At 40.1% G+C, this 27,600-nt stretch overlaps 6 protein-coding genes and 2 long non-coding RNA genes across 11 annotated transcripts in view; 4 read left to right on the top strand and 4 right to left on the bottom strand.

The window, feature by feature from the left end:
- The window catches only part of LOC130685458 (pleckstrin homology domain-containing family G member 5-like), a 123,549-nt gene that overhangs the window by 89,463 nt on the left and 6,486 nt on the right, over nucleotides 1-27,600 (top strand). The window lies entirely within an intron of this gene.
- On the bottom strand, nucleotides 2-4,744 carry LOC130685218 (dual serine/threonine and tyrosine protein kinase-like). Of its 3 annotated transcripts, none has more exons than XM_057508472.2 (20): nucleotides 4,474-4,744; nucleotides 4,256-4,410; nucleotides 4,101-4,194; nucleotides 3,932-4,029; nucleotides 3,775-3,874; nucleotides 3,492-3,694; nucleotides 3,199-3,415; nucleotides 2,981-3,105; nucleotides 2,675-2,906; nucleotides 2,435-2,588; nucleotides 2,259-2,370; nucleotides 1,914-2,180; nucleotides 1,627-1,810; nucleotides 1,353-1,521; nucleotides 1,190-1,291; nucleotides 1,009-1,114; nucleotides 828-933; nucleotides 583-765; nucleotides 273-434; nucleotides 2-186 (listed from the first exon to the last, which is right to left on the bottom strand). In XM_057508472.2, exons 1-20 carry the CDS (start codon nucleotides 4,646-4,648, stop codon nucleotides 101-103), a joined length of 3,030 nt encoding a protein of 1,009 aa, XP_057364455.1. In that variant the 5' UTR covers nucleotides 4,649-4,744; the 3' UTR covers nucleotides 2-100. The 3 variants fall into 3 exon arrangements, with proteins under 3 accessions (XP_057364455.1, XP_057364454.1, XP_057364456.1); XM_057508471.2 differs by having other exon boundaries at nucleotides 3,199-3,418; nucleotides 4,474-4,743; XM_057508473.2 differs by lacking the exon at nucleotides 4,474-4,744 and having other exon boundaries at nucleotides 3,199-3,418; nucleotides 4,101-4,190; nucleotides 4,256-4,363.
- LOC130685226 (E3 ubiquitin-protein ligase TRIM71-like) lies at nucleotides 8,124-11,884 on the bottom strand. Of its 2 annotated transcripts, XM_057508485.1 has the most exons (5): nucleotides 11,534-11,884; nucleotides 11,069-11,181; nucleotides 8,859-10,645; nucleotides 8,368-8,790; nucleotides 8,124-8,302 (listed from the first exon to the last, which is right to left on the bottom strand). In XM_057508485.1, exons 1-5 carry the CDS (start codon nucleotides 11,546-11,548, stop codon nucleotides 8,124-8,126), a joined length of 2,517 nt encoding a protein of 838 aa, XP_057364468.1. In that variant the 5' UTR covers nucleotides 11,549-11,884. The 2 variants fall into 2 exon arrangements, with proteins under 2 accessions (XP_057364468.1, XP_057364469.1); XM_057508486.1 differs by lacking the exon at nucleotides 11,069-11,181.
- Nucleotides 12,856-15,806, bottom strand: LOC130685240 (CCR4-NOT transcription complex subunit 10-like). Its single transcript, XM_057508504.2, has 9 exons — nucleotides 14,718-15,806; nucleotides 14,448-14,650; nucleotides 14,257-14,378; nucleotides 14,083-14,189; nucleotides 13,783-14,011; nucleotides 13,562-13,713; nucleotides 13,386-13,495; nucleotides 13,243-13,324; nucleotides 12,856-13,177 (listed from the first exon to the last, which is right to left on the bottom strand). The coding sequence occupies exons 1-9, from the start codon at nucleotides 15,721-15,723 to the stop codon at nucleotides 13,122-13,124; spliced, it is 2,067 nt and encodes a 688-aa protein (XP_057364487.1). The 5' UTR covers nucleotides 15,724-15,806; the 3' UTR covers nucleotides 12,856-13,121.
- On the top strand, nucleotides 17,914-18,593 carry LOC130685317 (uncharacterized). Its single transcript, XR_008999574.2, has 4 exons — nucleotides 17,914-18,043; nucleotides 18,097-18,282; nucleotides 18,336-18,407; nucleotides 18,466-18,593. It is a non-coding gene; the product is annotated as an uncharacterized LOC130685317 (long non-coding RNA).
- On the top strand, nucleotides 21,031-21,649 carry LOC130685285 (uncharacterized). The gene is made up of 4 exons (XM_057508571.2): nucleotides 21,031-21,093; nucleotides 21,147-21,218; nucleotides 21,277-21,414; nucleotides 21,485-21,649. Exons 1-4 carry the CDS (start codon nucleotides 21,066-21,068, stop codon nucleotides 21,637-21,639), a joined length of 393 nt encoding a protein of 130 aa, XP_057364554.1. The 5' UTR covers nucleotides 21,031-21,065; the 3' UTR covers nucleotides 21,640-21,649.
- LOC130685316 (uncharacterized) lies at nucleotides 24,721-25,457 on the bottom strand. Its single transcript, XR_008999573.2, has 3 exons — nucleotides 25,317-25,457; nucleotides 25,063-25,246; nucleotides 24,721-25,000 (listed from the first exon to the last, which is right to left on the bottom strand). It is a non-coding gene; the product is annotated as an uncharacterized LOC130685316 (long non-coding RNA).
- Nucleotides 26,960-27,557, top strand: LOC130685281 (uncharacterized). Its single transcript, XM_057508565.2, has one exon. It carries the CDS (start codon nucleotides 26,960-26,962, stop codon nucleotides 27,500-27,502), a length of 543 nt encoding a protein of 180 aa, XP_057364548.1. The 3' UTR covers nucleotides 27,503-27,557.

Here is a 27,600-nt window from a genome sequence, read left to right as displayed (position 1 = left end):
CCAACTTGTATTGTTCTGATTAACACTTTTGTAGCTTATTATCAAGTTAAATGGATAGTACATAGCTTTCAGTTGCTTATTTCGAGCATTTAGAAATAGGTCATTGGCATGGCTCTAAATCTATCTGTATATAGGGACTTGAAGACAAACTATCAGGAGGATGTTCCCTTTGTATCACTATGCTTCCTGTAAGAAAGTGGAGATTTAGGATTTTTTTCTTTGTTTTTTTATGTTCGTTTTTTACTTTTAATATGCATAGTTTTTCAACATACCCGTGTCAACGATTCTCCCATGACAGTGTGACAAAAAGATAGCTTCAAGTCTTGCGTAGACGAAACCAAGCAAGGGGCGTTGATTTGGGTCTTTGGCCCAACAATCTTCCATGAGCGTCCAACAAGCATCGTCAAAGCAAGGCAATCTTTCCGGACGAGTCCCTACCACCATAATACAACATCAAGCTAACTCGAGGCATAACTTTTTAAATTAAATTATTTATGGTTATTCCAAGAAAGCTATTAATAGAAGTATAAACGGTAAACTACATTATTGATAACTGTCTATTGAAACCAAATAACGTCTTACCTCTGCGGACACACTGCCACAACTGGTCTTTATTCTGACACTGTTCAAAAGCATATGGAAGTTTCGTGTGGCCAGCACAGATGTACCAGAATAAGATGCCAAACGCGTAGACATCAACGCTGGAATCGTAGTGCCCAGTAAACAATTCTGGAGCCATGTGAATCGGGGTTCCAACGATGGATCCTGCTATTCCAACAAAACTGAAGAATTCCTATCACAAATTTACCATTTAATCTGCCCAATACCTGACATCATCGCTTCAGGTTTGCAAAATCCGAGGTCAGTAATTTTGGCACGATCTTCTGGATCTAACAAGACATTCTTTAGTTTGATGTCTCGATGAACTAAACCCTGAGTGGCCAATCAAAAATACAGTTTGTTGATTTTTTTAGCACCAATTGCATAATAACAATGTAGTTTTTGTACCTGAGAATGAAGAAAACGGATCCCCTCAACGACATCAATTGAAACTCGAAGCCTTTTCGGCCAAGTTAAACTCATCTTCAAAGCGGTATGGAGGTCTCTATTCATTCTGCAAACAATCATAAATAAGCCAACCTAGTTCACACCAATACAGGCGTACTAACAAGAACCATTAAGGTATTACCTTTCCATTATAAGAAGTACTGCTGGTGACGCTCCCCCTCCGTAAGAATGATCAATGACCGACCCGATCAAACTAACGATGCGGTCATGAGGCGGAACCATGCTTTACGTGTAAGAAACAATACGTTTATAAGAACACTTGACACAATTTCAACTTGAAATACCGAGAGTAATGGAATTCCATTGCGAGATCATTCCAATGTTTGTCATCTGGAGGAACAACTGATTTGACGGCGCACCTGATTCCTCGCTCAGCGACAGGTCCCCAACTATCACAGGAGTATACTACTCCGTACTGACCGCGACCAAGTTCTCGACCGAGTTGTGGCATACCTATAATCAGAAAGCAGACTTGTCATTCCAATGTACCTGGCACCACAGAATTCTTCCCAGAGCTAAAAATTTCTTGGGTTTGAATTTTGGAAGAAATCGTTTTACCAAAGAGAATCATGTCTTTAAGTGATGTAGATTCCAAAGCCAATCTGGCTACACGAGGAACGAGAATTTTTCGCAACCGCAAAAATAGTTCTTCATTCTTTTCGAGGCGACCAGTGTGAACCGATTCTAATTCTCTCAGGGAATCCAGAAAAGCAACATGTGCTTGTCGTAGTCGGTCTCGAAACTGCAGAAGAATGGCATGAATAAATGGGAATCAAACAATAATCTTTCGTTAATGGTAAGTCCTCAATTAACCATTATCGCTGCTTTGTAACTAAATACCGAACCTGGGAACAAATTACACGCGCCAGTCGGTTATCACTAAGCGAATCTAAAAGATCAACGGCGACCTGAGTTTTCCATTCCGTAGGTGTCATAGGGCTTTGGTCTGAAGACGTGCTCCACGATCCGGATCCAGAACTCGTTGCAGATAAGGTATCTGCCTTTGGCAGAGTAAGAGAGCGCAAGAACTGATGGAGTCGTTCCCACAATGAATGCACAAACGAGGCAGATGATTTAACATTCAACTGAACCTGGTAAGCTGCATTGATTATCTACGATCAAGGGCGAAAAAAAAAAAATAAAACATGGGGGTATTAGTAAGGCAAACATTTTCCAAGCATCACAAATACCTGTTTTAGAGATTCACTTGCTCTTTGTGTGTCTGAGTAGCTATCTTGCTCTGACATTCTATCAGCATCATGAGTATCATGCTGATGAGCCTTCTCCAGTGAACTAAGACATCTAAATGAAAATGGCATCAACATTTACAATACAATGAAGGAGATTTTTCAAAGGCATCACAAACCGTTGAAGTGTGCCGAGATAGGTTTCTCTTAAACTCAAAACTGAGCTCGTGAGTTTCTCTGCAATTGTCTTGTTCAACAGGGCTAGTACAAGATTTTGAATTTCTTCTGTAGATTTCCGAAGTTGATGGTGGTCAACGCTTGAACAATCTTCACCTATATAATAAACATTTTTAAAGCCACATATGAGTTGGGTGACTATCTGTACGTTAGCCTAATGAAGATTTTTAAGCAACACTTACGAAATATATCGTAATCGATAGCTGCACGGATAAGTTCGTCTCTCATTTCAACCATAGTTTGGGAAATCAGCAAGCGTATTTCTTCTTGTTTCTTATTGGCGAACGCCAACAGTCTGTTAAACAATTCACCTTCCTTTTGCTTCACATATTCTAATCTTAGAGGTGTTACTTGAACTTGGCGAGCCCAATCGAACGCCGACAAAATGAAATTACTTAGCATTTGGTTGTGACACTTTAGACGTAAAAACCAAGCAAAGGATTTGTTAATGTTACTGTTTGTCGTACATATTACCTCCAAGAAATTACCTCATTGAGGATTTTAGCTGACTGTAGAAGCTGATTCTGTAGAACGCTCCTCACAAATGGTAGACAGGAAGTAACTCCACAGGTCAATTCATCAACAGTACTCTGGATTCCACCATCTACAAAGCCTACCAATGAGGCAAACGTTAAGCCATTATTAGCACATCTCTCTAGTGGCTGAACATTGCATCTGTGAAAATGTTATAGTTCAGCTGAATTACCGCATTCTCTAGTAGAAAATCCTATTTCGCTGATTGGTTCGTACGCAAATACGATATGATCAGTAGAAGGATTTTCTTTCGTGTAAGCTTCGCTAACAGGAAAATTGGTTGGAGAACCGACTACCCTGTCAGGATGAATACTTGTATGCCTTCTGTGTCGTCCTCCTGTGCCAATGTTGGGCCGCGTTATGACTAACGAACTAGTTGAATTTTGTTGCTTCTTTCGAAATTCAAATAAAAAGAATTACATCGTGAAACAGACGCTTAACATGAAAGTAAGAAAATATCTTTACCGGGATTGTACCAGAGTTCAAAACGAAATGAATTACAGTTGAAGAAGGGAGAAGTTGTTTGAATAGTTTCAATTGAGATTTTTCTTCCTCATTTAACTGTGTTCCATGGACAGCATATAAAAATACTGGTGTGGTACACTGGTTCACCAGTGATAGAAAATCACTTGGGCTGAAGGAGCACCAATTTCCATTAAACCTGTTTTCTAACATATTAAAAAAGTACAGGGTATAGAAGGGCATATAATAGTTAACACCAAATTATATCATGAATTTTTGGTCTTACCTGCAGGGTGAAAGGACGGTGCAACCCAAACTTGGGTACCATCACGAAATAGAAAATGTTTTATATTGACATCCATCATGCTAAGATCACAGTAAATATCCTTCAAACCAACACTGGGTTACGATTTAAGGAAATACAAGATAACAACAATATTTACCTTGGCTTGAGGAGAGTTGCAATCAATAACCAAATTGTCATATGATATTATAGATTGGGAAAAAGGTAATGTTGTTGGGCCCAAAGTAGTGCTCAGTCCTTATGAATGAAAACACAAATTATCAAGTTGGCTCACACAACTTCCAAATGAAACAATTTTTGATTATTACCCACAAGACAAAAGGAAGTGTGCCTAATTTTGACACCTTTCCAATGGCATTGCCGTGTAGTGTCTTCATTCTTGCTATCTACATTTGTTTCTATCTAAAAATGGCTCATTCAATAATTTAAACATACCTTATTATGTAAAGAGGTTGCTATTTACCACAGGAAATAATGATTTGCCACCAACTAATTCATTTGTTAAAATTGCTCTTGCTTTGTTTGAATAACCTAGTACGACTAGGGCAACTGATTTGTCAACCAGTTCATTGATTACATGTAGCTTATCAGGGTTTACTTGTAGACTGGGAAGCTCATCTAAGATTCAAAATTCTGGAAAATTCCCAATTAAAAAAATAATATCCACATCGTTATAAAAACCTTGTGTCAAATAGTCCGCTGTGTTGATCTCGTTGATGATAATTTTAGTATCGCGAAGTATATTACATAGCAATTTACAGTTTTTAGAATATCGATTCAGTTCAGCTGGCAAACTAGTAGCTCTTGCCAAGTTCTTCGTCATACCCTCTTTTCGAGTTGAGGACGCTGAATTCATCTTAATTTTTCCACTTGAAATCGTAACTGCTCCGTAAGAGCGCCAGTTTCACTTTCACGGTCACCAATATCTTTCGTCGACAGTCCGAAAATTCAATTTGTCGTAAACAAACACTTGCGTGCCACCTAGCGTCAATATTGGGTGTAACACCCCGCCTACGTTTCAAAACGGAAATCTGCAATAGACGATGAGAGATTTTTCTACAGCCTAGGTCCAAAGAAATCTACAAAAATTTATTTACATTTCGGGAAGTTTTTGATACGGTTTACGAGTTTTTTAAAAGCCAGCTGGAAGACAAAAAGGTTTGTTGACGTAGAAGTTGACAAGATTAGATGGCACAGCCTACAGAAGCCATACGGCTATTTATCGTTCCGCACAGGACCAAATGGTCAAGCTTTAAGTTATGCCCGCACTGTGCTGGCGGGGCACGAGGACCGGATAAAGCCCAGCAAGTGCGATCAAAGTCGACATCGACGGTGTTTTCCAGTTTTGGAACACGCGTATCGTCGAAGCGCGCGCAGCCATGTAGGGAGAAACACCTTTTTTTAAAAAGACGTTTATTTCCCAAGTAAATTGAAGACAGTCGTACGATCAGGATTAAAAGAAGAAAAATCTCCGCGAGATGCTCCTACAAAGCTGGTTTCACAATTGGCAGTGATACGATGGTTATGAATTAAAAACAATGTGGATAGGAGAAACGGGAAAACAGACACGAGGAGAGGACACAAACTCCGGGAAAAACACATATAGAAATAAGGATCTTTCCAGAGGATTTCTAAAAAGAAAAATAATAATAAAAGAAACGAACTGAATTTTGAAGGTCAAACCACCGGAATAGCGTCATTTTAAAGCGATTATTGGTAATCGCTACATTTTTAGGTGGTAAGACTGCAAGAAATTGGGTGGCGTTTAAAACACTAACGAAACAGCATTAACTGATTATTTCCAAAACAGTGAAACTTAAAACATTCTCCATAGATAAGCCAAGCTCAGGAAGATATCATTTCTAAATTTTCCTTTTTCGTAAAGGAAGAGAGAATTAAAATTAACTTTAGTTAGGAACCGAGTGGTTTGATCTTTTGTGTTTTTAAGTAGTGAAAGTAGCTGCTTAGGCCGATGCGGTACAGGCTTCTCTCAGACATAAACGGCTGGAATTCAAAGTTGTACGAGAAGATTCCAGCATCCGGTGCAGCCCTTTTTATGATACGGATCTTATCCGTCGACTTCGTCGCCTCCTTCTTGTGGGTGTGCAGTTTTATTCTTAGCAGATTATCTCTACGAGTTTGTAAATAAGCTCTGACTCGACAGCCAAAAAAACAAAGAGACGATGGGTACGTGACATTGAGGAAAAAACATAAATCAATTCATACGAAAGAGGATTGAAACACGTAGGAACATTTGGAGTTTGCATTCATGGTTAATTATTTTGGAAAAAATTAAGATAGGAGAAATGCATTATTGGGGAAAACGATTAGGAACTTTTTGTTAATTGAAGTCACGAACATGGTTTTACGTAAATCGATGACACACGCCGTAACATACGTGTCAACATTTAAACACGGTGGGGTAGAAATTTCGTTTGGTTTTCACCATTTGGGACATGAACAGTTTTGACCCGCATTTGAAAGGTTAAAAATGAGGATAGGCATGTCACAAAAACTATTTCATCTAAAAAAAAAAATGAATCCCGAAAACTGCAACCAAGTTGCAGTTACTATTCCTGAGAGGATAATTGGCTCAACAAGACCCACATCACTTTTGAACGTAAAAAAAAAAAAAGAAAACTGGGCTACTTGCACCCTCTACATTTAGTTGTAAACAACTACCCGAAACTACCGACAAGAGACAAGAAAAAAGCACGAAAGAGAAACGTTAAAAACACACTGGTTGTACGAATGTGAAGAACAACTGATTCTTCGGGTGATACCACGAGAGAGGTAGTTTTGCTTATCGTGAGGAACTGCCGTTGCATCGAAGGAGAATTCGATTAACAAAAAAAAAACATAAAACATTCGAAAGAGGACATGCTAAAAATGTAAAACAAACGAAACAACAAATGCGCTTGCGAAAAGGTGCAAACATCCTGGTTTAGTTAGAAGGACCAAAAAAAATCGAATGAGGTAGATCCGTGGAAATGGTTAAATTTTTTAAAAAGAATATTGTCTTTCTTTCTATCTTTTTTTTTTTACTTTTTGAAAAGGAACGAAAACAGCACCAAACCTTCATAAGGAACCACAATAGCTTGCGCTCACTGAACTTGCGCGCGCGCGTCACAATTGCTTTTGGAAACACTTGTTAGGCAAGCAAAATCGTCGTAAAAATTATTTTTAATTTTTTCTCGCAATCTTATTTTTTTTTTTTCAAAAGTAAAATGAGCAGATAGAAACAAATGCTAATCAGTTAAACTGGTACGTGTGCTGTTGTTGTTTTCGCCAATATTTTCAAGTTTTACGTGGGGAGGTTGGATAAGCAAATTGAACGAGAAAATATACGTATTTATCCCTGTCTTCATCACAATCGATTTTACGTATGAAACAAAACGAATAAAAGAAGCGACCTCTTTTTCACTCGTGTGAAATGACGTTATTACGTACATGATAATTTTTTTTTTGCACTGCTTCATTTTAATTGTAAATTGGTCATCGTACTGAAATTCGGGTTGATTTTCGTAACGTAGAGCTATACGTATCTGTATATCATTAATGGGATTCCTTCACGCATTCAAATCTTTCTCGAGTCTACGACATAATTCTTTTTAAAAATTCTCCGCCGAGAAAACGGGCAGGTATCAAAAACAAAAAATAAAATAAAACATTCGCACACCCTGAGAGCTGCCCCGATATCGAAGGCCATCTGCAGTGCGAAAGTTTTTCAAAAACTGGGACAAGTCCTGTAGTGCTTCCCTGAGACAGGCGAAACGATTGAGAAGACAAATGAATTTTTTTTTCTTTCACGGAAGAAAAAATTTTTTTAATTAGAATAAATTTCATAGTAAACGAAGTAGTAGGGGATAGTCGACGGTTTCAACATGATCGACAAATAAAAAGGGAGAAAAAAAAAATCTATCTGAATGTAAAACTTTAGTTCTTTTTTTGCGTTTGAAAATGCTTTTGTACTTTCAAGAGGAATTCGCGTTTAGGTTTCTAAAATCTCTCGCGCCTATATAATATATTTTTATCCACAAGGGCTGCGTAACCTCTCCCTCTTTTTTTTTTCTTTTTTTACCGTTTCCTAGGGAAGTTGGGAGGGAGGATAGGTCGTTTTCTACTATTTCGTTTTTGTTCTGTTCGGCGAGATTACTATGCAGGAACATTCGTGGTGGCAAGCGAAAGTAGCTCTCCCTTCTGACAACAACAAAAAAAGGGGGTCAATCGCTGGGGGGTAGAAAAGAATGAAAAGAGGAAATGTATAAGAACATATCTTATATCATAGAGAAAGAGAGAAGGGTGGGATATATTGTCGAGGGGCGCCGAGTTTAGAAGATCTGCACTCGGTTGTTACCAAAGTCTACGATGATGATGTAGCCTTCAGGTGAAATGCAGACGCCGCTTGGTCGATCCATCTGACCTGGTCCCGCTCCGTGAGTACCGAATTTCGTCAAAAAGTTGCCGTTCGGTTGGAAGATTTGAACGCGATGGTTACGCGAATCGGCCACTTTTTATCAACGGATACAATAATTAAAAATTCCTATAAAATTGTTCCACACAACTCCAACTTACCGATAATGTGTCCTTCGGAGTCGACAGCGACGCCTTGGGGGCGCAAGAATTGGCCGTTGCCCGAGCCTTCCGTACCCAAGAAGCGAGCCGACTGGAAATCGGGATTGATGACTAACAACCTATGGTTGTTGAAGTCGGTCACGACTATATGTCCCTCGTGATTGAAACACACACCTCGCGGAGAGTCAAAGTGTTTCCAAAGCGTTCCCTCGAAGCCGTACTTGTTGATGAACGTGCCGTCTGCTGCGAAGAGCTGGATGCGGTGGTTTCGGGTGTCGGACACCAAGATCTGGCCTTCAGAGTTGACTGCCAGATCCCATGGATAGTTGAACTGGCCGTTTTTCGTTCCCTTCTCACCAAACTTGAAGAGGAACGTGCCGTCGAACGTGAAGACTTGGATGCGGTGGTTATCCTTATCAGCAACTAATAACGAAATTAAAACACAAAATGAAATGCTGGTTCCCTAGTCAGAAGTACTAATATATACTAACCAATAATGCGACCCAGATGATCTGAAGCGACACCAGCCGGCCGATCGAATTGGCCGGGGCGAGTTCCAGGCGAACCGAAACGATGATGGAAGACTCCGGCCGAGTTGAAAATCTGAACGCGATTGTTACTGCGATCTGCGATGATGATGTAGCCATCCTTGTCACAAGCGACGCCCCACGGGCGACACAATTCTCCTTCACTCTCACCCTCCTTACCGAACGCTAATAAAGGCTGACCAACAGTCGAATAATCTCGTCCACTACGAACTTTGACGGTGAATGGTGATCCGTTAATGTGCCGGCCTCGAATCAACACGGTGATAATGTGCCGGCCTTCCACTTGAGGTCGATAAGTCATGACGTACGTACCGTTCTGACGATCTTCCACGTCAGCCCGGTAAGAGACACCATTCGGCCCTTCGACGATGGCAACGATAGGATCACCTCCAACAAGACGTGGATCTCCTTGATGATCTTTGACGTGGACCGTCATACAAGCGACATGGTTACACAGAGCGCGTTTGATTCCATCGCCAAAGGCTACAGATGTCGGACCAAATCCGGAACTGGATATGAGACCCAGGGAGCAAATGGCCTGGAGTAGAGCGCCATCAGGCGGGTTGAATTGGATGATATCGTCTTCTTGTGGTTGCAAACTGCTACGTATTTGTCTTAAATGCTGAAATTCGATTAATGCTTTGTCTTTTGTGTGAAGAATCTCGACGTCGGAGCCGGATTCGAGGGCTGTTTTGAGTAATTCGGCTGTGGATCCGAGACGTAGCAAGGCCATTCGCAATTCATCCAACTGTAAATGAAGCGATTTGCCTTTAACTTGACGAATCTTCTCGACGCGTTGCAAAAGTTCGCGTTCCCGTTCTTCCAGTGCTGCCATGTGACGGCGTGTGGCCGTTCGTATTTCTGTGGCGATAGCTTGAGCTCGAAGTTCGATTCTTTCTGCCATTTTACTAGTCATCTCCATGCTTTCTTCGACGGCTCGCATTCCGGCTTTGGCATCGGCCAGCAATTTAAGGCTAATGGTCTTTGAATTCTCCACGGCATCTTTGAGATAAATGAATGAATGTCCTCGATGGTCTCTGAGTGTGCATTCGGAGCAAATGGCAACGGAGCACATGTCGCAAAAGAGACGCAAGACTTCAGCCGGATGGATATCGCAGTACGAGAAAGAAGGGCTGGAGAAAAGTGAGAGGCCTACAGGCAAGCCGACAGTTTTCGACAAGTCTTCGGTGAAACGGACGATGTAATGATCTTTGGTCAGACGGACCCGCTGATGAGCCCTAACGCAGCTGTCGCACAGCACTTCGTTACAGTCTCGACAACGAGAGGATGCCACGGCTCCTTCGTCGCAGTTGGAGCAAATGTAGGCCCGGCTGGGCACTTTGGCGGCCCCGACTGCGGTCTCATAACCGCTTCCGCTGCCGCCACTGCCGCGATCCAGGACGGAAGGCGAATCATATTCTGGAACATCGCTGACCACTTTGAGGATGTCTCCGATGAAGGAATTGGTGGGCAACGTATCGATAGTTCCACCTTCGCCTAAATAGACTTCTTCCCGACAGGACGGACACGGAAAACGAAGACGGCCGGCTACGTGAGCATCTAGGCAGCGTCGGCAGTATGTGTGGAAGCAAGGCAAAACACGTGGATCGTCGTAACGGTTGAGGCAGATGGGGCAGTGTTGTGTCTCTGTTGGAGCGTCTGGATCAGGGAAGACGGAAGCCATTCTGCGTTGATCAATGCGATTAGCATTTCGCCCGTGGAAATCTGGCCTACACAACACAATAATCCTCTTTATTCGAAATATATCAGGCCGGGTCCTAGGCCCATTGTCACAGTGCTGTAACGTCTAACGACAGTCCACCCATTTGTCTCTGGACCCCCCTTCCTTTCTTCCTCGATAAAATATTCTTTGAAGGTATGACGACACAGAGGCCGTGGCCCTTGTGTCTATCAATTGTCATCATCGTAAAAGAAAAAAAGAGAAAGACTATAGGTTCTGTGTGTATGTGTGCCAAAGAAGACGGAAAAAAAAGAGGGTTTCTGGTTTTTAGAGATGGGGGGTTCATGTTGTTTGTTTCCACGGTTCCGTGACCCTCCGATCTCCCCCTATATCCAAGGGCGTTCTCCCTCGAAAAGTTGTTTACCAAAAAGGAGAAAGACTAGAGAATGTATGTGTGTGTCTAGATTCTTACCCGAGTAAGAGCGCAGCATCGGGCGAAGATGGCGAGGAAGAAGACACCATCACTCCACCCAGGAGGTCGCCTGGAGAGGCTGCTGCTGGAAGAAGAAGGGGGCTAAAGTAGGCCTAAACACGAAGAAGCAGAATACATTAAATGATTTCTAGGATAGCAGACATAAAAAAAAACTAGTTTTTAGTTTCGCTAGGCCTTTTTCTTTCCCTCTCCTTCGTACATAAATACACTGAAAATGTCGGTAGGGAGTGTGGGAAAGAAATGGGTAGGGTATAGAAAAAAAGGGGGTTGATATTTAGGGGACCTATGGTCGGAGGGGGTTCCGTACACGTAGGCCCGTGAGAAGAAGGAAACCCTTCAGAACAATAATAACATATACTTACATCAACTTAGAAACTGCAATAAACTGTACTGTTTGATTGTTGTTATCGATCCTACGAACTCTACATGTGTAAACTTGTTTACCTTGGTACGTTGCATGGCATTCGCCGAGAAGACCGGACGCGGTGTTCTTGGTTGTAAATCTATGAATCTGACCAACAGTCCACAGGACTGCACTTGTTCGGGCGTTTGATTACTGACCGGAAATGACCAACTGCTGCTGCGAGAGAAACCTTTCCGTTCACACTTAGCACACGACACACGACTTCATCGATGTCCCAATGTTTTTGCTCTTTCTTTTGTTTAACTAAAGATTCAGCTAATAATTCGGTCAAGTTATTTTCGTAACAGCGGAACAACCACAAAAACCACACAACGACGAACTGCAAATTAAGAAGGGAAAAAAGGAAAGAAGAAGAGGGGGAAAAAAGGAGAGAGAGAGCCAACGTTTTTAGGCCTCCATTGCTTTCGAGAAGAAGTGGCGAACTAGGGGGGCCTTCAGTCCAAACAGCAGAACTTACCCACCCAACTTACCCGTAAGCCCCCTCCGGCTAAATCATCTCTCCCTTCTTCATCCCCTATTCGAAGAGAATAGGCCCACCCCTCTTTTCTGGGCCCCCCTTCCATCAGTGTTTCGCGATAGCTGCCGACCGCAACCCGGCCTACTGCCTATCTCATGGCTCTATGTTAAAAAAAAAGGCCTGATTTCACTTTCCCTTCCAAGTTTCAAGTTGACGGTCGTCTAGCAGAGACACCATGCGGAAAATTCGAAATCAGCAGGGATAAACTAACATGGTAATGCAACTCTTTGTTGAATCGCCGCTAGATGGTAGTAGTAAAGGGAGCCCATGTCCCCCTGCAGTCTTGGTGCACGTCAAATTGACCTTCAACCAACAGCGACGGGATACGTGACCAGCCTTCAGCTATTTATGTAACTTTCGGGCAAAAACGGCACGTGGAGCAAGTCCTCCCTGACGATCCGAACAAACAAAATTCTTCTCCCTCCACTTGCTCCTCCCATGCGTGCAGAGCGGCCTAGGGTGACATAGATGGAGTGCAGTCGGAAAATAAAAGAAAGCGAAAGGGGGAGAGAGAGTCTCGTGAGAAAAGATGAGGCTCCGTGCTGCGAGTTCTTACCCTCCTACTTTCGATAACTCGGAAACGGACTAACAAATGAGTTACAGAGGGAGCGGAATGACGCAACGAGAGGGTGAGGGAAGCAGCTACACGTGCCGAATATGTTTCTCGTGCGTGAGCACTCGTGCACGGGTCCAGAGCTGACCTCATCAAACCCAAGTCTCACCCCCTTCAGTCCTGTTGAGTGAGAGTGGAATCTCGTTTTAGGATTATGCTGGACGTCAACAGAAGAATTTGACCGTAAATAAAAACTTTCCATAGCACCTATGTTGCATCTGTACTGTTTGGCTTTAACAGCCAGATGTATTATAAACATGGGTCATGTAAAGAGTGTCCCACATGAACGGACAAAATTTAAAAAAATCTGTTATTCATTCATGTTAATATTAAACGGCATCACAAAGACATCGAGGAAGAGTATACCATCACTGATTTCACTGTTGATTAGTGAAAAGACTAATTAAACTCCATAAAGAGGCCGACGTTTCTGTGTTCCAATTCTATCGTTTCGTGTCAATTCATTTCGAGTTTACGTTCATCGATATTGTGGGCAATGCTGTTTAATTATATTTCGAGCAACTTCTGTTCGTCCTGGATAAGCAACACATTGGTCAGTACTAATTCACTGAAAACAATAATTCAACAAATCGACTCACCTAATTGCAACTCGATGTACAAGGCCAGTGTGACAACTTGGATAGGGACGTCAATACCATGACTTTTGCTGGCGTTCCATAACTGTAGATGACATTTAAAATTAAGAACAACATCCAAACACTTCAAAAATGTAATAACATACCTGACGGACCAATTCTCCTGCCTTTTCGTATTCCCCTCTTAAGGCGTACACGGTGCTCAGATTATATTGTAGTACTACTTTGGCTGTTTGTGTGGATGTCGGGAACCAATCTATTACCAAAGGATTTTAAGACGTTAAATGCATTCAATCTATTGAAAATGCAGTATGTTGCTTACCTGATGTATGAGGCAAAAATTGTGAAGTTTCATTTTCAGTGGAGGAAAAATTCGAAAGCTTCGTCACGTTTTCTGGGTGTAGGTGAGGTACCGCTTCATTTATTCGATTCAAAAGAACTAGGGATTCAGCTGCATAGAGGTGACCCAACAATCTGAAACATCAAGAAAGTTTCAAGACATTATTTTAGCTTGCCGAACAGAAAAGAAAAATAGATTTATACTTGTGATTGCCGGATAGATGTGGCTGTGTTAGCAGTTCTTCCGCTTTGTAGAGAGAAGTGAGGTAATCACCCAAACAGAGGGCGGCGTAAGAACTATCGGCGATTATTGTGTTCTTCAAATTACGGTAGAATTCTGGCTTGCGTAATTTGGATAAGGTGCTCACTTCGCTCAGTGTTACATTTAAATCCGGTTTTCCTTTCGAATCAGACTCTTCCTTACCACTGGTATCTAAAAACAGGAAAAAAAACAACGTCTAGTTTTTTAGAATTCACTCAGTATCATTAATAACGTATGCATACCTTCAACACCTTTTGGTATTATCAATTTATTGAGTAATAGTTCCGCATTCCGCAGGGCTAAGATGCTGAATTCTAATGTAGGCACCGGAATGGCTGCATTCTCGGAACTGTCAACGATTACAAACGTCTCACATTAGTAGCCAATAAGACCACGAATACTGTTTGGTTGCAGACCTTTTGCAGTCGTCGTTAGATATCCTAGAAGACAACACAACTTTTCTGTGAGATGCGAATCCAGCGGTTGCCTTAACAATTTCTCGCTGACGCTCGGTCAATCGAAAATCTTTTCTATTTTCCTGCACAAAGTTTCAAACGAGCTGTAAAATAAGGCAGTTACCCTCATAATGATAGCAAATATTTATTACAGGTTTGTGGACTTGGATACAACACTCGGCTAGCCGTAACCAGATCAACGGATCTCTGTGGTGAAGCTGTACAGCTTCTATGAGACAATCAAAGGCATCGGCTGGCTTGCGGGCGTATAATAGACTGACCCCCATATTGTACAGAAGTTCATACTTGTAGTTACTTCCAATGGTGACCAAAGGTCGATTGGAAATTGGGTCTCCTAGTGTTTGTAAAATAAATTTGTAAAACTGAAATGGCTTAACAAGACGCAACAATTGTTAGTATACCTGTCGACGGTTTCGGAAACTCGGCAAAAAGTTCACTGCTTTTGTTAAGCGATTTTTGAAAATGAAGACACGCTAAGTGGTACTTGCCCATTGCGTGATAGATACAACCGGTATTGTTGTGATACATTACGACATCAGATTCACCTCGTTCTTTAAAGCGGCCATCGTCTTTCGGTAATGTCAGCTGTTTCAATGATTCGACGTAATTGCCTTTGAAGAAAAGGGTTTTGCTCTTTAGACATAGTGTGGCAGCGTTCTCGGGATCAATCTCGGTTAACAGAGCCAATTCCCTTTCGGCTTCTTCTATCTGGGAGAGACAAAGATTTGCCCGAATTTTCAAACGCTGCAATCGAATCCGCACACCAGGTGGAATGAGCAACTCATCCCCAAAACTGTTTTTGAGGTCTTCCTTCCCATCACAGTCTTTTTCTTTATCCCGCTCCCTCTCTAGAGGCAGTGTAGACTTGAGCTTTGCACCATGACTCAACAAGCTTGTTTCCATGAAGTGTACCATCTTCAGAGTTTTGATTGGAAAATTCAGACGCAGGTAGACTTCTGCTAGGAGGAAACAAACCTGGCGGGCTAAGCTCTCATCCAACTGCTCAACCAAAGAGAATATTTTGATCAAAATTTGCAGGGATTTTGGATACTGTCTAAGACAATAAAGCAAAACAGCTTCATTGTAGAACACATAACATTGATCTACATCCACCAAGGTTTTGGGTTCTTCAAGATTGCACTGCAGTTGTCTGGCGATTGATGTTAGAGCTTTCCGAAGCTGAACAATGTTTGTCAAACCAGCTTTAAAACAATTCACTATGGCTTTGTTATGTATAACTTTTGGATCCTGTGGTCGAGAGGATTCCAGTTTTGAAAGAAGCTGGATGGCGGATTCATAATTTGTCTTTTCAAAGTCGAGTTGGGCGCTCAAAGCCAAGGCTTTTTCATGTTCGGAAGCCTGAGATGAATTTTCAGAAACCATATCGTAATTTTCCAAATCTGCCATTATTTGCGTGATTCAGAAAAACAAATGCAATTTCGTTAAATATTACTACGGCGACCAGCCAAAGCTTTAAGATGAATCAACTAATAGCAACTGTAGCTAATTTTCACACCACTACAATTAAAGTTAGTCTGCAATAAAAGCAAGTCGTTCCTAGTATAAAATGTAATCGCTAGATGACTCTTTGAAGCGGGAATTAAAATTTTTTTTTAGTGTTAACCGACTTTTGAAACGCAGGCCAGTATGTATGTATGGCAATCCGTTTTCCCCGAAAAAAAAAAAAAAAATTTCGTCAAAAAAACAAAAAAAAAACACTCTTTTCTTTTTTTCCGACACGTAGCCATCTACCGCTCAGACCCGTTATTACTGGCGTAGGCAATTTCAGTCCATTGGATGCAGCCATTCCACTTCTAGGGATATTACCCTATTTAGGGGGATTTAAGGAAAATTTTTGGAATCTAGGGTGCAGTTATGGAAATCTAGGGTTTCCGGGATTATCTAGGGCCTATTTAATTTTCTGTGGATTTCTCGGGATTTTGAGATTTTTGGCCAAACCGCTGTTGCTTTTGGCGCTTCTATGCAACTTCAAAAGTAAAATGTTCCTCAATAAGAGCCACCAAGCGGACAATGGTGAACGGTACGCTTTTCAGAAAGTAACACTGACTAGGATACACCACGAACTCCATTTGATCCTCCAAACGTCTGTGCCAAACATATCGCACGCCGAATTTTTTAAGACTCAAGTCTCCGACTGAATTTTTGACAAGCACTTGACCCAATTGCAAAAGCTGGGGAGAGTTCCTTGAATATATACGTAGGAATTACGAATCTATTTTGTTCAACCATGATGAACAATTTGTTGTTGAGACATGATGAACCCGAGGCCTCTCACACAATTTTGTTATCTAGGTGAGCAATACACTGTTCATTGGGAAACGCTGTGATTCTCTTGAGGCTTTATAACGTTGAAAGTTCGATGACAATTATTTTTGGAAAAAACCATATCTTTATTGCTTAACTAAACAAATATGATGGGGCAATCCGATGGTTTTTATTTCCATAGCCAATTTAAATTTTTCTGGTAACTTGTTTGGCTTTGACGGGCACTGGTTAATTGCTTTTAAAATGTGTTCGATTTAATACTGTTCTAAAATAAATAAAATGGGTTATTTTATTTTTTTGATTTACATTTATAAAAATAATAAAAATTTTTTTGAAGCAATGGCGTCTATAAGAACCGAACACGGACAGTCGACGTATGATCTCAGTGCTATACCACAGCGCCCTACCACAGCGCGACACTACCATTAGTCACATATTATATAGCTCCGGTATTAGAACGAAGGTCGATGAAAAATAAATTAGTTTGAAATGTGCGGTCCTGGCACAGTGGTTACCACCTTCGCTTCGCATTCTGAAGGCCCCGGGTTCAAGTCCCGACACCGCCAATTTCCCCCCCTCCCTTTCCCTCCAAATCTTCATTCAAGATACGCAAGATTCATCGGATTACGCAAGCTTCTACAACAGATCAAGACGCAAGATTCTACGCCATCAAGAAAGAAAAAAAGAAGAGAGAAAACAAGAAGAAAGAAAAAAGAGAGAGAAAAAAAAGAAAGAACCAAGAAGAGAGAAAAGGAAGAGCTAAATGCACTACTATAAAAAGGCTAAATGGCACTAAAAATGGCAAAAAAAGCCTTGCCAGGCTAAAAATGGCAAAAAAAGCCTTGCCAGGCTAAAAATCGATCTGTAGTACTGTTCACTACCTTGAAGATCGAACCACAAACTGAAAGGTAGAGAAGAGGTGATCGTTGAACGTAGGCTGTTCGTTAGCCTCCCCACGGCCTGAAAGACGGCTCGTGGATGCAGGCAGCTTATCATCGGGATATGTGACCCAATTCGCTACCCGTAAGTTTTTGTTGTTCCTTCCTATATATAGCGTGCGTGTAAGTAGAGAATGGGAATATTATTAGAGAATTTGGTAATATTATTTATTACCAGAGGCAGAGAACAAGCTATATAACAATATAACATATTAATACATATATATAAGCTATATATATAATATATATATAAGCTGGAGAGTCTGGCAACAGGCTAAATGACTATAGACAACAACTCTGGTAACAGGGATTTTTCTGGGGATTTCATTTTTTTTTAATAGGGATCCAGAGACCAGTCTGGCAACGTTCTAGGGATACCACTTTGCGGAAAGTGGAAACACTGATTGGATGCCATTCGCAGTTAGTTCAGTAGCGTGGATGGAGAATAACGCGTGGCTGGGGGAACAACTGAAAAATGGATAAGATAATACAACAAAAGGATGGTAAGTGTAAACATTATTATATTGGTTTTCAGTTATTAATTATTGTTTATTAGATCAAATTATGAAGCTGCAGGCCCAATTATTGGAACAACACAAAATATTATCTAGGGATACCACTTTGCGGAAAGGGGAAACACTGATTGGATGCCATTCGCAGTTAGTTCAGTAGCGTGGATGGAGAATAACGCGTGGCTGGGGGAACAACTGAAAAATGGATAAGATAATACAACAAAAGGATGGTAAGTGTAAACATTATTATATTGGTTTTCAGTTATTAATTATTGTTTATTAGATCAAATTATGAAGCTGCAGGCCCAATTATTGGAACAACACAAAATATTAGATAACAGCAAAGCTAAGGATGGTAAGGCCTAATACGTAATGATTCTATTTATTTGCTTTTATTCATTTGTGTTTTGTAGCTCAAATTTTGAGTCTACAAGCTCAGCTAGGGGAAAAGAACAAATTGGAACGGAACAGTTTCCAAACAGTGAAGGAGGTTTTTCCAAACTCATCCCTAAATGAACATGAGGATGAATTGGCATTAGGCATTAGGCTGAACACAGTCAGGTACCTAAACTTTTCAAATAAGAATTCAAAATGAGCATAGAATTTTAACAAACAATTATTTATTGTTTAGTTATTCAGTCTACCACCTGACAGTGTGTTAAAGTTAAATTCTGTTAGTGCTGCACTAAAAGAATTGTTAGTAATAAGTCCATGCAGCGAAGGAAGTGAACAATTGTGGGATCGTATTTGGGCTGAAAATGGGTGTGGTAAGGAAACACAGAAATAGCATGAGTTCAACATAAAACATGAATTAGGTACTTTTCGGTTTTTTGTCTATCGAAAAAGTATTTTTAATGCTATTATTTTGCATTCACAGAATTTTAGTGGGGGATCAAGTCAAGTCTGGAAGTGTTACAGGATGGAAGAGTGAGCCTGCAGTTGAAAAACACTGAAAGTGCATTACCATTAAGGTATGAGGTAAAGTAATAGAGTATGCAAATTGTCTAATGAGAAGTACCATCTTGTGTGAATGAATCCTGTGTAACAGCAATCCTTTATAGTTCTGTCACAGCTAGAAGCCTCAAATAATTTTGCTTCTCTTGCTAAAGAACAACTTGTCCTTTACGTTCAGAGTGTTGGTGAAGCTGGGTACTTAAATGGCCCTAAAGATGTTTCATTTCTTTGGCATTGCAGCGGTGAACATCATACATGGACTTTTTAGGTATGAAAGGAATTTTCTTGAAAATTTTTTTAATTTATGACAAAGCATTTCTCCTGCTATTTGCCAACCATGTCTAATCTAAAAAAAAATTTTTATCCAATTGGAAAGGATTTTCATGTACTGGGAACACAACTATCAACAATGCAACATTCTAGGGGTGCTATTTTATCATTCTAGATCCTTATACAATGATTTTCATCTGCAATTTGTATGTCCTTTCCCAAGCTTCTGCCAGAAGTTGAATCTATGAGTCATGTAAGTCACATGAGCAACAATTGAGATGCTTAATGGTGTTGTTTTTCTTTTCTCATCATAGGTTAATAGTAACATTGGATCTGAAAAGATTCTTGGTTGGGGCAAGACACTGAATAAATTGTAATGATTGAATGGATGACATGACATTTCTATACTTAATTCGGATTCCCGAGACGGTATTTTATATTAAAAAAATTGAAGTGCATATCTGGGCTCCCTTCCTTTCTGAAGCCCCGTTTCCCCTTGACTCATAATAAGCCCGTAGGGGGTCATGCCCCTACTGTACGGTATATATAAAAACAACATATACCGAGGTTTGGAGGGCTCTGGCCGGAAAACGTGGGGAGTCCGGTGATGTGTTCACGGAGGGCGACGTGGGGGTCCGCTTAGTCCGATGATGTGTTCACGGAGGGCGACGTGGCTACCGACAAATCCGAACTAAAGGTTAATCGCTCCTGTAAAAATGTTCCAAATCTTCAGCTCTTCTTCCGGCTTCTCTTAGCCAATCACCGGGTAATCTCCCCGGTGGGTCAACAAGGCAGTGTCTCCCCCTGCTTGGGTTGACGGCAACTTTTGAAAGGGCTATTGTGCCTTTTTAAAGTTGCAAAAATAATTGTAATGTGCAGAGAATTGTCAATAAAATTTTTTTTATAAAATATTTTTTGCAAATTTCGTTTCTTTCATTGTCTGTGTTCACACATTACATATATCAACTTTTTTTCTTTTGCTTTGTTTTATTTGTTTTTGTCACCTTTGATGGTACGCATTGTTTCCATTGGTTTATCGTTTATCTGTAAGCATTCTATTATTATCCAGGGATCGAACCCTTGATGTCCGGCATACCGCGCCGATGCTCTACCAATGAGCCATGAATCATATGATTTCGAGTTGGCTTTTTTCTAGTCACTTGTGGACTTGCATTTACACTTAGAATAAAACTGAAAAGCAATTCTGCAATATACTCTTCTACATTTATTCTACTTCATTTTTACACATCTACTGAGGTTTGAACCCAGGGTAACAGGTATCGCAGCTAAAGGCTATACTACAGAGCTATGAAACTAATGAACGCAAAAGAAAGATAAACATATATTTGTGAAAGACTGCATAAACATCCTAGACGATAACATATGATATGCGATAATAAAATGTTTAGATATATCTCGTGGCTCAATGTTAGAGCATCGGCGTTGCACGCTGAATGTCTGGGTATCGGTTCCTATACGAGTAAAACAAAATAAAAAATTACTTCAAAAAATATCCAGATATTACACGTTGTTCCGTTTATTTTCTTTTTTTGGCGAAATTTTTTTTTTTTTTGTGTAAAATATGGCAATCCGTTTTACATAAAAAAAAAAAAAAAAAAATGGCGGAAAAAAAAAAAATCGCACTTTTTTCTTTTTTTCCGACACGTAGCCATCTACCGCTCAGACTCGTTATTACTGGCGTAGGCAATTTCAGTCCATTGGATGCCATTCGCAGTTATTTCAGTAGCGTGGATGGAGAATAACGCGTGGTTGGAGGAACAATTGAAAAATGGATAAGATAATACAACAAAAGGATGGTAAGTATAAACATTATTATATTGGTTTTCAATTATTAATTATTGTTTATTAGATCAAATTATGAAGCTGCAGGCCCAATTATTGGAACAACACAAAATATTAGATAACAGCAAAGCTAAGGATGGTAAGGCCTAATACGTAATGATTCTATTTATTTGCTTTTATTCATTTGTGTTTTGTAGCTCAAATTTCGAGTCTACAAGCTCAGCTAGGGGAAAAGAACAAATTGGAATGGAACAGTTTCCAAACAGTGAAGGAGGTTTTTCCAAACTCATCCCTAACTGAACATGAGGATGAATTGGCATTAGGCGAACAGTCAGGTACCTAAACTTTTCAAATAAGAATTCAAAATAAGTATAGAATTTTAAAAAACAATTATTTATTGTTTAGTTATTAGTCTACCACCTGACAGTGTGTTAAAGTTAAATTCTGTTAGTGCTGCACTAAAAGAATGGTTAGTAATAAGTCCATGCAGCGAAGGAAGTGAACAATTGTGGGACCGTATTTGGGCTGAAAATGGGTGTGGTACGGAAACCCAGAAATAGCACGAGTTCAACATAAAACATGAATTAGGTACTTTTCGGTTTTTTGTCTGTCGGAAAAGTATTTTTAATGCTATTATTTTGCATTCACAGATTTTAACGGGGGATCAAGTCAAGTCTGGAAGTGTTACAGGATGGAAGAGTGAGCCTACAGATGAAAAAACACTGAGAGTGCATTACCGTAAGGTGTGAGGTAAATTAATTGAGTAATGCAAATTGTCTAATGAGAAGTACCATCTTGTGTTAATGAATCCAGTACAACAGCAATCCTTTATAGTTCTGTCACAGCTAGAAGCCTCAAATAATTCTGCTTCTCTGTCTAAAGAACAACTTGTCCTTTACGTTCAGAGTGTTGGGGAAACTGGGTACTTAAATGGCCCTAAAGATGTTTTAATTTTGCTGCTATTGCCGAGATGAACATCATATATGGACTCTTTAGGTATGAAAGGATTTTTCTTCAAATAATTTTGAATTTATGACGAAGAATTTCTCCTCCTTTTTGCCAACCAGGTCTTATCTACCAAAAAAAATTTTATCCAATAGGAAAGGATTTTCATGTACTGGGAACACAACTATCAACAATGCAACATTCTACAGGTGCTAGTTTATCATTTAAGAGCCTTATACAATGAAGTTAATCTGCAATTTGTATGTCCTTTCCCAAGCTTCTGCCAGAAGTTGAATCTATGAGTCATGTAAGTTCCATGATCAACAATTGATGTGTTTAACGGTGTTGTTTTTCTTTTCTCAATATAGGTTAATAGTAACATTGGATCTGAAAAGATTCTTGGTTGGGGCAAGACACTGAATAAATTGTATTGATTGGATGGATGACATGACATTGCTATACTTAATTCGGATTCCCCAGACGGTATTTGATATTAAAAAAATTGAAGTGCATATCTGGGCTCCCTTCTTTTCTGAAGCCCCGTTTCCCCTTGACTCATAATAAGCCCGTAGGGGGTCATGCCCCTACTGTACGGTATATATAAAAACAACATATACCGAGGTTTGGAGGGCTCTGGCCGGAAAGGGGACGTGGGGTGCCGCTTCGTCCGATGATGTGTTCACGGAGGGTGACGTGGCTGCCCACAAATCCGAACTAAAGGTTAATCGCTCCTGTAAAAATGTTCCAAATCTTCAGCTCTTCTTCCGGCTTCTCTTAGCCAATCACCGGGTAATCTCCCCGGTGGGTCAACAAGGCAGTGTCTCCCCCTGTCTGGGTTGACGGCAACTTTTGAAAGGGCTATTGTGCCTTTTTAAAGTTGCAAAAATAATTGTAATGTGCAGAGAATTGTCAATAAAATTTTTTTAATAAAATATTTTTTGCAAAATTCGTTTCTTTCATTGTCTGTGTTAGCTTTGTTCACACATTGCATTTATCAATTTTTTTTTTGGCTTTGTTTTATTTGTTTTTGTCACATTAGATGGTAAGGTGACGGGTATTGGTTTATCGTTTATCTGTAAGCATTCTATAATTATCCAGGGATCGAACCCTAGATGTTCGGCATACCTCGCCGATGATCTACCAATGAGCCACGAATCATATGATTTTAAGTTGGCTTTTTTTTCTAGTCACTTGTGGACTTGCATTTACACTTAGAATAAAACTGAAATGCAATTCTGCAATATACTCTTCTACATTATTCTACTTCATTTTTACACATCTACTGAGGTTTGAACCCAGGGTAACAGGTATCGCAGATAAAAGCTCTACCACAGAGCTAAGAACCTTATGGAAGCAATAGAAAGATAAACATATAGTTGTGAAAGACTGCATAAACATCCTAGACGATAACATATGATATGCGATAATAAAATATTTAGATATATCTCGTGGCTCAATGTTAGAGCATCGGCGTTGCACGCTGAATGTCTGGGGATCGGTTCCCATACGAGTAAAACATAATACAAAATTACTTCATAAAATATCCAGATTGTTACTTAAATCTAAGTTGAAGAATTCAAAGAGTGTAATATATAATACTTACAGATAAACGATAAACCAATGGAAACAATGCTTACCATCAAAGGTGACAAAAACAATAAAGGTGAATTAAGCAAGCTAAATATAAAAAGTGTAACGTGTGAACACAGCGAATACAGACAATGAAAGAAACGAATTTTGCAAAAAATATTTTATAAAAAAAATTTTATTGACAATTCTCTGCACATTACAATTATTTTTGCAACTTTAAAAAGGCACAATAGCCCTTTCAAAAGTTGCCGTCAACCCAGGCAGGGGGAGACACTGCCTTGTTGACCCACCGGGGAGATTACCCGGTGATTGGCTAAGAGAAGCCGGAAGAAGAGCCGAAGATATGGAACATTTTTACTGGAGCGATTAACCTTTAGTTCGGATTTGTGGATAGCCACGTCGCCCTCCGTGAACACATCATCGGACTAAGCGGACCCCCACGTCCCCTTTCCGGCCAGAGCCCTCCAAACCTCGGTATATGTTATTTTTATATATACCGTACAGTAGGGGCATGACCCCCTACGGGCTTATTACGAGTCAAGGGGAAACGGGGCTACGGAAAGGAAGGGAGCCCAGATATGCACTTCAATTTTTTTAATATCAAATACCGTCTCGGGAATCCGAATGAAGTATAGAAATATCATGTCATCCATCCAATCATTACAATTTATTCAGTGTCATGCCCCAACCAAGAATTTTTTCAGATCCAATGTTACTATTAACCTACACTGAGAAAAGAAAAACAACACCATTAAGCATCTCAATTGTTGCTCATGTGACTTACATGACTCATAGATTCAACTTCTGGCAGAAGCTCGGGAAAGGCCATACAAATTGTAGATGAAAATCATTGTATAAGGCTCTTGAAGGATAAAATAACACCCCTAGAATGTTGCATTGTTGATAGTTGTGTTCCCAGTATGCTGAAAATCCTTTCCTATTGGATAAATTTTTTTTTTGTAGATTAGACATGGTTGGCAAAAAGGAAGAGAAAAGCTTCATCATAAATTCAAAAATTTTTCAAGAAAATTCCTTTCATACCTAAAAAGTCCATGTATGATGTTCACCGCTGCAATGCCAAAGAAATGAAACATCTTTAGGGCCATTTAAGTACCCAGCTTCACCAACACTCTGAGTGTAAAGGACAAGTTGTTCTTTAGCAAGAGAAGCAGAATTATTTGAGGCTTCTAGCTATAACAGAACTATAAAGGATTGCTGTTACACAGGATTCATTCACACAAGATGGTACTTCTCATTAGACAATTTGCATACTCTATTACTTTACCTCATACCTTAATGGTAATGCACTTTCAGTGTTTTTCAACTGTAGGCTCACTCTTCCATCCTGTAACACTTCTAGACTTGACTTGATCCCCCACTAGAATTCTGTGAATGCAAAATAATAGCATTAAAAATACTGTTTCGATAGACAAAAAACCGAAAAGTACCTAATTCATGTTTTATGTTGAACTCGTGCTATTTCTGGGTTTCCGTACCACACCCATTTTCAGCCCAAATACGGTCCCACAATTGTTCAATTCCTTCGCTGCATGGACTTATTACTAACAATTCTTTTAGTGCAGCACTAACAGAATTTAACTTTAACACACTGTCAGGTGGTAGATTGAATAACTAAGCAATAAATAATTGTTTGTTAAAATTCTATACTTATTTTGAATTCTTATTTGAAAAGTTTAGGTACCTGACTGTGTTCGCCTAATGCCAATTCATCCTCATGTTCAGTTAGGGATGAGTTTGGAAAAACCTCCTTCACTGTTTGGAAACTGTTCCATTCCAATTTGTTCTTTTCCCCTAGCTGAGCTTGTAGACTCAAAATTTGAGCTACAAAACACAAATGAATAAAAGCAAATAAATAGAATCATTACGTATAAGCCCTTACCATCCTTTTGTTGTATTATCTTATCCATTTTTCAATTGTTCCTCCAGCCACGCGTTATTCTCTCCATCCACGCTACTTAACTAACTGCGAATGGCATCCAATGGACTGAAATTGCCTACGCCAGTAATAACGAGTCTGAGCGGTAGATGGCTACGTGTCGGAAAAAAAGAAAAAAGTGTGATTTTTTTTTTTTTTTTTTGGCGAAATTTTTTTTTTTTTTTGTGTAAAACGGATTGCCATAGTAAAACGGATTGCCATATAAAACGGATTGCCATAATTGCCATACTTCTCTACCTGAGTTTGTGGGTCGATCTTGTATCTCAATGTAGTGAACGGTACTACAGATCGCTTTTTTTAGTGCCATTTTAGCCCCTTTATAGTAGGCATGGCTCTCCTTTTTTCTTCTTTCTTGAAGTTATCCTTTGGTATAGATGATGAGGATGTAGGATCTTGTGTAATCCGACGAGACGAAGCATCTTGCGAATCCGTTGTAATGAAGATGCTGAATGTTGCGTAATCTGATGATGAAGAATCTTGTGAATCTTGAATGATGATATGGAGGGGTGGGAGGGAGGAGAGGGTGGTGGGAGTAGAGCATGGAGGGAAGGGAGGGCTTGGAAATTGGAGGTGGCGGGATTTGAACCCGGGACGGACAGAAGATGATGATAACCATTGTGCCAGGATCGCACACCCCAAATAAATTTTGCTTTCAGCAAATTTTGCTCATTCAAATAGGCAGCTTATACATGTAGTAAATGAGTGAATTATGGCGCTGTGGCATAGTTTGCGACTGCCATGCTGATGTCACGAGTTCGAATCTTTGTTGTTATCCTATTTAAATGTTGTTTTTTAAAAAAGATATTTAGTCTATTATTTTGCAAAGCACCCGCTATCCCTGCCCGTCGACTTATGTGCTGTCGCCCACCCGTTATAAGCAATGCTCGTGGACGAACATTCCCAATGGTAGCATAAAAGATTCCTGATGGTAGATAATTGTCCACGATTACTCAGTTTCGTTTCAAGAGAAAATCGAAGGAAAACGGTTCAGGGGAAAGTTTTCTATACGATGGGGCATATTTTTCCTGTGTGTTTTTTTTGGTTTGTTTTGTTTTTATTTATCTTGTTGATTGGGGAAGAAAGAATATTCTATCGTCAGCGAAAAACAAGTGAAATGGACATTGTCCCAACCAATTACAAGGTTAACAGAGCGATAGAAGAAAATAAAGCAACCTTCAGAAAATTCCAGTAACTTGGTGGATATCTAACCACAGGATGATTTTGGAGGTTAGAGGGCTTAATTGCGACTACCTGCGCTCTATCGATGCCTTTATAAGAGGAGAAAAAAAGCACTTTTCAGCCAGTCTTCTCCACTGTCTTCCCCAAGTGCCAAATTCGTTGGTCGCTCCCTTGTAATTTAAACGAACCTAATACATTAAAACCACAAAATGAAAATAGTTACGGAGTTTTTTGCTTGTACAATTTTCTTGACAGTGTTGACTGTATCCTGCCAGGCAAAAGAACGTAACGCCCAAGCATACATGTTCGGAAATTCGTCTGTTACAGGTGTTGTCAATTTCACCGAATCGGCGTCTACAGGTGGCGTAAGGGTTTTCGGTCGAATCACAGGATTGACGCCAGGCAAACACGGTTTTCACGTCCATCAGTATGGAGACATCTTCACCAAGGGATGTGACTCTGCAGGGCCTCATTTCAATCCTACCAATGCACTTCATGGTGCACCGGAGGACAGCCCCCATCATCGGCATGCTGGCGATTTGGGCAACGTAATCGCCAACGATGATGGTATTGCAAACATTGACATATTAGACAATGTTTTGAAGCTTCGCGGCCCTGATTCCATTGTGGGACGATCCATCGTCGTCCATGCCTATGAGGATGATCTCGGCCGCCAAGACACTGAAGAAAGCAAAACGACAGGCAGTTCTGGACCCCGTCTTGCTTGTGGCATCATCGCCATTGTTCCCTGAATTTTAGAACACAGTATATTTATTTGAATTAGTGGGTCTTATACGGTTAGCTGAAGTTAGTTTAATTTTAACATTTGTTGGTTATATCATAAACGATG

The sequence above is a fragment of the Daphnia carinata genome, chromosome 3 (genome assembly GCF_022539665.2).
Source record: "Daphnia carinata strain CSIRO-1 chromosome 3, CSIRO_AGI_Dcar_HiC_V3, whole genome shotgun sequence".
In the NCBI taxonomy this organism is placed as follows: Eukaryota; Metazoa; Arthropoda; class Branchiopoda; order Diplostraca; family Daphniidae; genus Daphnia; species Daphnia carinata.
This window is presented reverse-complemented; position numbering and strand designations above follow the sequence as displayed.

Bases quoted from the DNA above. Each gene is read 5' to 3' on its own strand.
- LOC130685218 (XM_057508471.2), bottom strand. From the start codon at position 4,648: ATGAATTCAGCGTCCTCAACTCGAAAAGAGGGTATGACGAAGAACTTG. The intron at 3,695-3,774 runs GTAAGACCAAAA...TTAATATGTTAG, and splicing joins ACCGTCCTTTCACCCTGCAG to AAAACAGGTTTAATGGAAAT. The intron at 435-582 runs GTAAGACGTTAT...TTATGGTGGTAG, and splicing joins GTGGCAGTGTGTCCGCAGAG to GGACTCGTCCGGAAAGATTG.
- LOC130685226 (XM_057508485.1), bottom strand. The intron at 8,791-8,858 runs GTTAGTATATAT...TTTCGTTATTAG, and splicing joins TCATCTGGGTCGCATTATTG to TTGCTGATAAGGATAACCAC. The intron at 8,303-8,367 runs GTAAGTTGGAGT...GTTGATAAAAAG, and splicing joins CTCCGAAGGACACATTATCG to TGGCCGATTCGCGTAACCAT.
- LOC130685240 (XM_057508504.2), bottom strand. From the start codon at position 15,723: ATGGCAGATTTGGAAAATTACGATATGGTTTCTGAAAATTCATCTCAG. The intron at 14,379-14,447 runs GTAATAAATATT...AACTTTGTGCAG, and splicing joins GTATCCAAGTCCACAAACCT to GAAAATAGAAAAGATTTTCG. The intron at 14,012-14,082 runs GTATGCATACGT...TCCTGTTTTTAG, and splicing joins AATACCAAAAGGTGTTGAAG to ATACCAGTGGTAAGGAAGAG.
- LOC130685285 (XM_057508571.2), top strand. From the start codon at position 21,066: ATGGATAAGATAATACAACAAAAGGATG. The intron at 21,219-21,276 runs GTAAGGCCTAAT...TGTGTTTTGTAG, and splicing joins TAACAGCAAAGCTAAGGATG to CTCAAATTTCGAGTCTACAA. The intron at 21,415-21,484 runs GTACCTAAACTT...TTTATTGTTTAG, and splicing joins GGCATTAGGCGAACAGTCAG to TTATTAGTCTACCACCTGAC.
- LOC130685281 (XM_057508565.2), top strand. From the start codon at position 26,960: ATGAAAATAGTTACGGAGTTTTTTGCTTGTACAATTTTCTTGACAGTG.